General features: G+C 40.6%; 2 protein-coding genes across 4 annotated transcripts in view; one reads left to right on the forward strand and one right to left on the reverse strand.

The window, feature by feature from the left end:
• Positions 1-4,092, forward strand: part of RB195_021820 (uncharacterized protein) — a gene marked incomplete at both ends in the record, with an annotated part of 34,749 nt that extends 30,657 nt beyond the window's left edge. For both annotated transcript variants that reach the window (XM_064208727.1, XM_013450376.2), the window contains 7 exons: positions 1,814-1,964; positions 2,030-2,146; positions 2,227-2,403; positions 2,482-2,667; positions 2,778-2,992; positions 3,237-3,359; positions 3,951-4,092. In XM_064208727.1, coding sequence (XP_064064608.1) covers positions 1,814-1,964; positions 2,030-2,146; positions 2,227-2,403; positions 2,482-2,667; positions 2,778-2,992; positions 3,237-3,359; positions 3,951-4,092 — 1,111 coding nt within the window. The remainder of the gene's footprint in view (positions 1-1,813; positions 1,965-2,029; positions 2,147-2,226; positions 2,404-2,481; positions 2,668-2,777; positions 2,993-3,236; positions 3,360-3,950) is intronic.
• Positions 4,093-5,924: 1,832 nt separating this feature from the next.
• Positions 5,925-7,407, reverse strand: RB195_021823 (uncharacterized protein; the record flags this gene model as incomplete). 2 transcript variants are annotated; one of them, XM_064208731.1, is made up of 2 exons in its annotated part: positions 5,925-6,327; positions 7,337-7,407. In XM_064208731.1, 2 exons carry the CDS (start codon positions 7,405-7,407, stop codon positions 5,925-5,927), a joined length of 474 nt encoding a protein of 157 aa, XP_064064611.1. The 2 variants fall into 2 exon arrangements, with proteins under 2 accessions (XP_064064611.1, XP_064064612.1); XM_064208730.1 differs by having other exon boundaries at positions 5,925-6,341; positions 7,063-7,407.
• Positions 7,408-9,778: the final 2,371 nt, after the last annotated feature.

Consider the following 9,778-nt stretch of genomic DNA (forward strand, 5'->3'; position numbering starts at 1 on the left):
CCAAGAAAACTATTTGTTGTAGACTCCCATTGTCTCTCGACTTTATAGCTCAACAGGATTTTCTGTTTTTCTTTTTGCAGTCGAAGCTAAAACTCCGGCGTTTTACATTACTTACTGTGATTTTTGGTAGTTCGTAAATTGGCAAAAAATTCGATTTGCCTTCTATCGGCGCAACACAATGTAGAACGGTTTTTTTCCTATGAGTTGCTCCAAATTTTTCTATAATATGTTTCAGCTGCGGTCAGTTTTGAATTTGTATAAATGAAAACTTTTCATGTGTTTTTACGAATAGCTCGCTTTTCTGTGATTTATCGGAAATTTCTTTAAATATCATGTCGAAATGTTCTCTTCAGGAAGAAGAGATCAACTGAATGGCGTCGATTTCAAAAAAGTTTGAATGATTCAAATTTTCATCACAAAATCCTCCAACCTCTTTGGAAAGTTATAGTCATCTAGGCACGCCTACCCATAAATAGATACCTTAGGTCACACATTGAGCTACGGTGGTGTGGGTGCGTGTGAAGAGGGTCCCGGCGGATTTTCGAGCATGGCTCGATAATGCCTCAGCAGAGCGATTAGCGATAGTGCGAGAAAGAGATTCACTTCAATTTGAAGCTATTAGGTGCGCCTTTCTTTCCCATTTTACGCTAGGATTTCTCTTGCTTCTGGTACGGTCACAAATTTGAGATCACCTTCACAAGAATCAGGCACATCCACAAAATTCTAGTGGATGTGTCTGATTCTTCAAAACAGTTTAGTAGCTCGTGAACTATAACCTAGCTTTTGACGCAGCGTAAGATTTTTAGCGGTAGGTGAGCAGAGTCAGCTATTTAAGCAGCAACGAAGGTGAATTTCTTTAGGATGTGCACCATAGCTATTTGCTCTGCCGAGGCATGATCGGCAGCTCGAAAAGCTCGAAAATCTGCCGGGACCCTCTTTACACGCACCTTCTTGAAAATGATCCCACATCCCATTCTTTCTAATAAATAAATGAAAACTAAATATGAGCAAATATGGAAATTAGATGGAAGAGCCACAGACATGAGGCTTTTTGTATGAAAAGTAAGACTTTTTTCTCACTCTAACTCCCTGAAATAAACATTCAACTCGCATAGTTTTCGGATTCTACATCATATCTTGGAAAGCAGTTCTAGGAAAAGAATCAAGACTACCAACCCCTTTATATTTGTGAATGAACCATTTTAATTGTGAATTTACTTTTACATTGGCTAATCATCGATCGACAACTCGACGTAAGGGAATTTTTCTTTATCATTTTCCCTCGTAATTAACCTTTCTCGAAATTACACAAAACAATAAAACAGGAGCATCACTAGCTCTGCTCTTCAGTAGTTTGGAAAAAAAGTAGTTTTTTTGGAGAGTATTATTGGAAGAGATGTTCAGGATGGTCAAAAGGTTCAAGGGGTTTTAATTTGTGGTAAAATATCGCGTAATCGGTTACGTACGATCTTCCCCTCTCACGTGACTGCGAACACATAGTCGGGTCAAAACGACATGAAACACAGACATTTGCGCAAGCGGCTGCGCTCAAAGCGGAGCGGTGGAGCGTAGCGGTTGCTATCGTGTAAGGATCCACGCCACTGCCAACACACCTCTGCAGTTCGCCATGATCCCACCTCGATTCCAATCGCTGTCTCCACCGCACCGCTTCCGAGCGCAGCCGCTTGCGCAGCGGTCCGTGTTTCATGTCGTTTTGACCCAACTATGCTATCACTGTCAAGGATTTTGCAAGCTTGTAGGATTTGTGCAGTCTCGCTGGAGATCTTGGAAATATCTATACTTTCATTTTCAGATACTATTCGGTAAAACAACTGAAAGTTTCATCAAATCGTCGCCAATGTATGAAAGCAATCTGTATCTCTTTGACGATATGGGTCGTATCGTTTTTCCTCTCCTTACCGCTTCTCCTTTACTACGACACGACAATGCTTTATGTTGTAAAGGTATGTTCTTTTGTTCTTAATTCAATTTAATCTTGTCTTGATAGAATCCTTTTCCTGCTTTGCAGGATGTCAACGTTCTGGATGAGAAGGGAGGTGTGAAACTTCGAAGTTATGGTTGGCGACAGTGTCGTCTAGCACCATCAAGATCAACAACACTTGAAATGTCCACACAAGAAATTCAGGTAGGTCTTATCCACAAATATATTCGTACAATGCAGTGGAAAGCTTCCAAGTTGTTTACCCCTTAAAACTTCCATTTCAGTTGTTGATGTCGGTACTTCAAGTTGTTTCATTGTATATAGTACCATTATTCGTTTTGTCAATATTCAATGTTAAATTGACTCGTTTCCTAAAAACAAATGCAAATCAAATGGCTAAGAATCGTGCAGAGAGTCGTCGACGACGTTTGGACTTACAGAATTCTGCTAGAAGAAACGAGGTGCAGTTTTTTTTCCAGTTTTTTTTATTTACCATACTTCGACTAGATGTCAAATTTTTAAATCCCTGTTTAATATAGGTTAATAGTGGGAGTCTTCGATCACAATCAATCCCATCGTTACGGAATACGATTGCGGAACGTGCCAGTGATCGAAGAACCAGCCGAACTACGGCTCTTCTTATTGCAATGGCTGGTAGCTATGCTGCCCTATGGCTTCCATTCACTTTAATTTCGCTTTTACTCGACCTAGACATCTTATATGTGGTGCGAACTTGCTCCTTTTCTTTTAATTAACTTCCAAAAACCTTTTCCGTTGCAGTTTGATCCCCATTTTATTCTCCAATAGTTCTCGGATTTGAATGGATTTCTTACAGGAATCTCATGTTGCCGTAATCGAACGTATCGATCAAACATGTAAAATGGTCTCTATGCTCTCCATATGTGTCAATCCTTTTCTATATGGATTTCTTAATACAAATTTTCGTCACGAATTCTCTGAAATTTACTTTCGTTATGTATTATGTAGAGCGAAGAGGACAGGACAAGCACGATTTCAGCATGATTTCTCTTCTCTTGCTGGCTGTACTAGGTATGTCATTTAGATTTGCGGACTTTTTAAAGTTCTTCTTACAGCAACAGAGCATTTCCAGTGCTGAAATTTATTCAAGACATAATCACAATAGGAAATAACACAAAAAATCACAAGAAGAAGCATGGTACAAAACGGACATTCTGGATTAGGGCCCTTCTGTCGCTGAAATTTCTTTAAAGCTAGAATTCCGTGTGGCGGTAAATCTAGTAAATAACTACACACTAATCGTTCCATATTCCAGGCACAACTCGGTGTATTTGGGTGTAAACGAGGCCGAGAACGGCCTATGCTCGATTCTTCGTCGTTCGTTCGCCGGATCAATGGAGCGATTACGTACACCGTTACGCAATGAACAGACACTTAGGTGGGCGAATTTAACTGATTTTATCTTATCCATCGTGATTTTTCGACATGTTCTCGAAAGTATATCTATGATTCTATTTAAATACTGAAGTATTTGTCAATTTATTGCAGTAGAATTTGCGCCAGTACAATGTTATTGAAGAAACAGTGTCAGTGAATAAACAAGGAATGAAATTTGAGAAACTCCAAGAAAACTCTTGAAGATATTTTAATGTTCTGTTGAGGAGTCCCTTAACTTTACTGTTACAGAAGCTGAAATGCGCATATTCATAGTAATAATTGTGAAGAATTGTGGATTGTGAAAAGTGTTGGATTCTTGAAAGCAAAGTCTGTGCTCCTACAGTCGGCACCTAAGTTCAACAACCCGACCATCGCGACGTGTCTTAGTATCGCATGCCGTAACGCAAGCATTTTCCTCAGCTGACACATATCCCCTCCTCCCTCTACTCTAAGCAGTCGATTTATCGCATTGTGGCCATTCGAATTAAGAACTTTGATGCCGACTATACGACGGAATCAAGACTTTAGTGTAGTGATCCGGCTTTCATATTCTTTCTCCGTTTAAATGATCCTTTGATCCTATTTCTTCCAGTAGTACAGTCAGCAACAAACAACAAAGTTCCATCGCCGGTGCTGAGCAACAATCGCATTCAGAGACCGAGCATTTCGGCTGCGATCGCATGGCCAATCGAATTTTACTGGACGCTGATTCGGAAAAGGACAGTTTTGTGTAGTTAAACGCATCGCCTTTAAGCATTTAAAGATCTGTCATCTAGGTAGAACGGGTATTTCCATGCTTCTAGCGAAATTTTGTGAGTAACATCCTAACTATGATACTTCAAATGAGAGTGTTAAAATTTATGGAATGGAATAAATATGCTTATTTATGTTTGTTTAGAGCTTATATTTACCTAGCTTATTATTTATAGCTTATTTTTCTATGCTCATGAGATTTCAGACGATAACGAGTGCTCATATGAGAAGGATAGCATTAGGAGATCATCTCATGTGGGATCATTCATAAAAGTTTCCTTAGTGTCCTGTTCATTAGCAGACACAGGTAATAGATTCATTTCTTCACCATATAGAAGAATTTTAGGAAATAATTGCAACTGCACCCACTTAGCCATTATTCTTCTCTCGAAACGACGACTGTTATTGTCTCTTATCCCTACTTATTTAGTTCTTCACCCAGTCCCTCTCTAAGCTCTCTCTAAGCCTCTCTCTCTAAGCTGTGAGAAAAGTCGTATGGCTAATTTGTGAAACCGAACCTTAAATATGACTTTTTTTGTTACGTAGTTAAAATCGACATCTTGCAATAATTGAGGGATTATGAGTTACAAGTGAAGAAACGTTAGAATTCATATAACTGACTGATATTCGAGGTGTGGTGGTGAAAATTTAGAAACTAACGGAGCATAAAATTTCCCGTTACATTCAATCAATAAATGTAGTGCAGCAGTCTTGGGGGCGTTCAACACATAAAAGACTCCTTAGGTATTCCTGATCAGAGTTTGCGATATGAATTGCGAAATAGTGAACCTTATAAACAACGGCAACAATTCTAATATCTTAGAAATAACTTTCGCTTTCCATTGCTATAAAATTTCCCCCTGCAATAAATAAATATGCATGGTCAAATAATTTTGCCATCGTTGACAGTAAAGAATCAAGTTCAGAAGTTGAGAGATGGGTGGCAAATAAGTAAATACCTCAGAAAGTGGTACAATGACGACACGTAGATTAAAATTGTCGTCTTAACAGCTGTGCCTATGTGGTCCAATTGTCTTTCTGGAAATATTAATGTTAAGAATTCTTCTACATATCTGTGCCAACAACGTCATGCAGTCATAGAATCAGTGCCAGGATTAAATTCAGTTGAAGTCAAACGTCTTAGCTCACTCTTCTGGCACTTAATTCACTCACGGAAATGCAAAGAACTAGCCATTTTATAGTCACAGTACGTTTATTGTAACCTTGGCAAACTCCTCGTAACTTGTTAAACAAGACGATCCGCTGCTCTCCTTAATATATGAGCAAATAAGCGAAGAAGATTTTCTGGTGCCGCCTTCGACGGCGGTGCAAGACGTTTATGCCTTCCACGTGCCATCCGCAGGTACACCACATCGATCCGCGTAAAGATCTTCATTGTGATATACTCTAGGCCAAAAGTAGCCTAGCAGCCGTCCAAACAACATTCTTTCAGCAAAATCAAGCCTCTCCATCACCGTAGACGGTGCTGCCCAAGTCTGTTCATTATGAAGCGTTCATCATTATGAAGCGGATGCGGATAGGTAGACTCGCAGCTTGACTTCGTTGGTAATGGGGGTTGACCACAGGGATCTCTTTAAGGAAATAGAAGTAGAATTGGCCTTAGCGCATGCTTGCTGAATGTTTTTCTCGTAGTTAGCGTTGTTCTTCAGCATACAGAGCAGGTAACAGAACTCATCGACGAGCTCGATCGGTTGCCCGTCCACCCTGATTCACTTTCGAGATCTCGAAGAGACCCACATCTGCTGGCACTTATCAAAGCGTAGACGAGGTCCTTAGGCTGCACCTAGCTTCGTCACAAGGTCACAACGTATTGACAACATATTGAATCTTCGCGCTCGCTAATATAACATCGTCGGTGTACTGGACGTCGATCAGGTGGCAGCATGATGTCAGCAGAACACTGTTCGACTGTTCCTCGCATGACGTCATCAATGGGTAAGTCGAACGGGAAGTCTCTTGCGACTGTCCCTTGTCTTACTCCACTTACCACTTCAAAGGGTTTTGTACATCCGTTTGGTATTCGAAAGGTTGCACGTTGATTCATGTCATCAAGTAGGCCAACGGACCTTCTTGGTACTCCATCAGTGCGAAGCGCGTTGAGAAGGCCTCGATGACGAGAGTCGAAAGCAGCTTTAAAGTTCAGAAAGGCCAATCGCACAGACTTTGAATACCACAGGCAAACTTTGATGACTCCCCTGCCAGTGAAAACCTAGTCAATTGTATATCAGACAGGACGAAAGACAACATGCTCGTCGCACGTTGTTTCTTAGCGATGCTTAATAAGTCGGTCTACGACAATCCGCTCCATAACATTGTACATAACAAGCAGGATAGAGATTCCCCGATACTTTCTAAGATTCGAGACGGATGACTTCCTGTGGAGAGGAATTATTATGCGCGTCTCCACGAGTCAGGTATTCTTTCGTTGATATTAAACGGATGATTTTCGTCATCTCACGAATCCCAGATGGAAGGAAATATTCCAGCATTTCTGCGCTAATTCCGTCCTCTCCAACTGATTTTTCGTCTTTCATACAAAAATTTTATTCATTTTTAAATACAGACCAGAACCGCCGACTCGGTGGGTGGTTCCTCATTATCCGCACGTGTCGGTCTATGAAAACGCTCGAATTCAAGAGCTGATGGCGTTTGCCTGTTCAGCAAAGTCTTGAAGTGATCCCTCCAAATTGCTAGACTAGCTTTACCAACTCACACCCAGTGGCAGCGTTGAAGATCGGAGAACATCTTTTCATCTTGCCGCTATACTGTTTCAGTAAAGTTTATGCTTTCTGCGTGTTCTTATCCTCCAATGCCTTCTCAAACCCCCTAGACTTTGACGTCCATCCTTTTGTTTTTTTTTTGCGGTTGGCGGCACAACTTCCATTTCAAACGCTTTTCCGGCTGAAATCGCCAGTGCGGGCGGCACATACAGAGTTGCATGTGGATTCTGCTTTGAAGGAATCCGCATCTCTAAGCTTCTTCCTGGTCCGTAGTGAACATGAATAGACATAAATGAACAGGTGTTTGAGAGTTCCCGTCTTCCTTGTGCGCTGCTTTTCAGGCATCAAAGAGGTTGACCCTTGCCACGTAAGCTGATGGCGTCGATGATCGTTGTTAAACGTGGAAGCTATTATGAGGTTCGTGTGTTCACACACGTCGACCAAACGGTCAGCGTTATCCGAGGTACATTGCACTGGATAATACCATTTTCCAAGCACATCGGATTGTTGTTTAAGTCCTATCTTCAGAATTGCGTCTTCTCCGACAATGACCATCTGCTCTCTGGTATCCTAGTCATCAACGCATTCATTTCATCATGAAGAGCATTTTTACTGTTTTACTCAGCAGTAGGTGGATGAGCACTTACAATCCAGAATTTCCATTATGAACCCGCAGTCGTACAAAGCGCATCTAGTGACGTTGAGTCAAATTTTCCCACCAGATTGTTGTAGTGACAGTAGATACCGATCTTCGATGCGTGTTTCCTGCAGCAAGTGGCACAGAGAAATATCGTAGAAGCTTAGACGGGGTGGTTTGTTGGGGTTCACTCGACAGTGCTCGGCAGTTCGGCGTGGCGTAACGAATGGCTGTTTCTAAAGATTCCATGCTCCCTTCGGACAGTTGACCGTTCAGACTATGGCTTTCGGCGATATGCTGGACAACAGCACCATTCTCCAATGTATAGCAACCTTGCGCCATATAATTATGTATTTAATATAGCTGGTACATTCCCAATCCGTACACTCGAATGGCTGACTGCGTTCAGTAAAAGCAGGGTAACCACGGCAGGTAGCAATCAGACTTGTATACGCGGGCACATGAGATTCATACTTCGTAGAATTATTGATTTCTTTGATTTAGTGAGAAAAAACGCTTCTTACTTATGAACTGCGCGCGCATTTGATTTCCGGTCGCAACTACAAATCAGTACACATAGTGTAGCAGTGTTCCTGCCAATAACACGCATGCAATACGATAATGTTGTGGATAGACCGAATCAGAATGAACAGCATGAATGATCGATTGGACACAAACAATTACATAGTAAAGATCGCTTGTATAAGCGTGAAAATCGTCACATTATTTATTGAGGCCATGAAGCGATTGGTGTTTCTACCGAAAGTTCACCTCAACTGGATTCAATCCTAGCGCTGATTCAACAGTTGAGTGACGCTTCTGATAGAGTCTGTCATATAGAAGAACCCTTAATTTTCAAGTTCCCAAAAAGAAGGTTGAGTGCTACTCACAGGATGCATGAAGGATTTTATCGGGAAAGATTGCTCAGGGACAGCAGGTTTCGCGAAGATTTCGATGTACATGTCTTCATTTTACTATCCACCTGTGGCATTTACTTACTTCCCATTCATTTCTCTGGTTTCAATCTTGATACTTTCTTATCAACGATGGCCTTGCTGCTTCTCTGTGCACCCTGACGTGTTCTAACTTGAATTTCAACAACAATAGAAAACAAAATGAAAGTGAAGAAAAATCAAATTTTGAAGACATTCAAATTCCACCGTGGTTTACGATATTCAGTATCCGCAATCCACTTACAGGATTCTAATCAGGAGTGTCATGCCTAAGCCATACATTATGTGTTCTCGTTTAACGCTGCAGAGACTGGTGCTCTATGTATATTGATTGGCTGCAACGGGAAATTTTATGCTCACTCTGCTTCTAAGTTTTCCACACCACTCCCAGCACCAGGTGTTGATTCCAATCAGGTATTGTAATTCCAATTCCATCAGGTATTTATTAAATATATAATTACTCTAACGTCCAGAATTCATACAATCCCAACGCAACAACTTCGAAAGTGTGTTTTTTTTTTGGAGGAAAATAATACACGTCAGACCTTGATGGTCACCACCAGTTGATTTATTGGGGATAAACAAAAACAAATTTTGTTGATTATTGGGTAGATAGAAAGAGTTCCATACTAAATAACGATTTACTAACATATACTTTATCTTCTGTGATGACCGTTTGTAATTTCTCAGGCATCTCCACCATCCGCTGTTCCAAAAATGCCTAATTGCTGGTTCTGATAAATATTTTTGTTTGTCAAAAAGAACTATCGTACACAATCAGCAGAACTAGATTAGGTCATTGCAGAACAAAAAAGAAATATCCTCACCTCCAGTAGAAAGCGACTTAGTTTTTTTTTTTGAATTTATCCGAAGATGATAGTTGCCATCTGGGTCTTCCATGGATTGTATTTATTTTTCGTTGGCCGAATCCGAAACGGATTGGATTGATCGACACTTTAGCACTTTAGCAAACAATTTATCTCCTTACATAGATGCAACTGAGTTGTGCATGCATCCATTTAATAATTTGATTCATCGAAATAAATCTAGGAAAAATGTTTATTTGCAAAAATATCCAAAATACAATGATGACCAATGATGTACAGATATGTTGCTCTTGCCGTCATTCCATCCAGCAAAAAAAGAGATATGATTGTATCCTAGGGAAGCAAATTGGCTTGTAAGTAGTGAGCTGAGTAGGAATGGATTGCAACGAATTTTTGGCATGAGCTCCACTTGAGCATACGTTAGTAATGGGAATGTTTATGCGAGATGATATTGCGAGGAACGGAATTGAAGATGAAAAGTGTATGCCTATATATGTACAGAAAATAAT

The sequence above is a fragment of the Necator americanus genome, chromosome X (assembly GCF_031761385.1).
Source record: "Necator americanus strain Aroian chromosome X, whole genome shotgun sequence".
NCBI classification, from domain to species: Eukaryota; Metazoa; Nematoda; class Chromadorea; order Rhabditida; family Ancylostomatidae; genus Necator; species Necator americanus.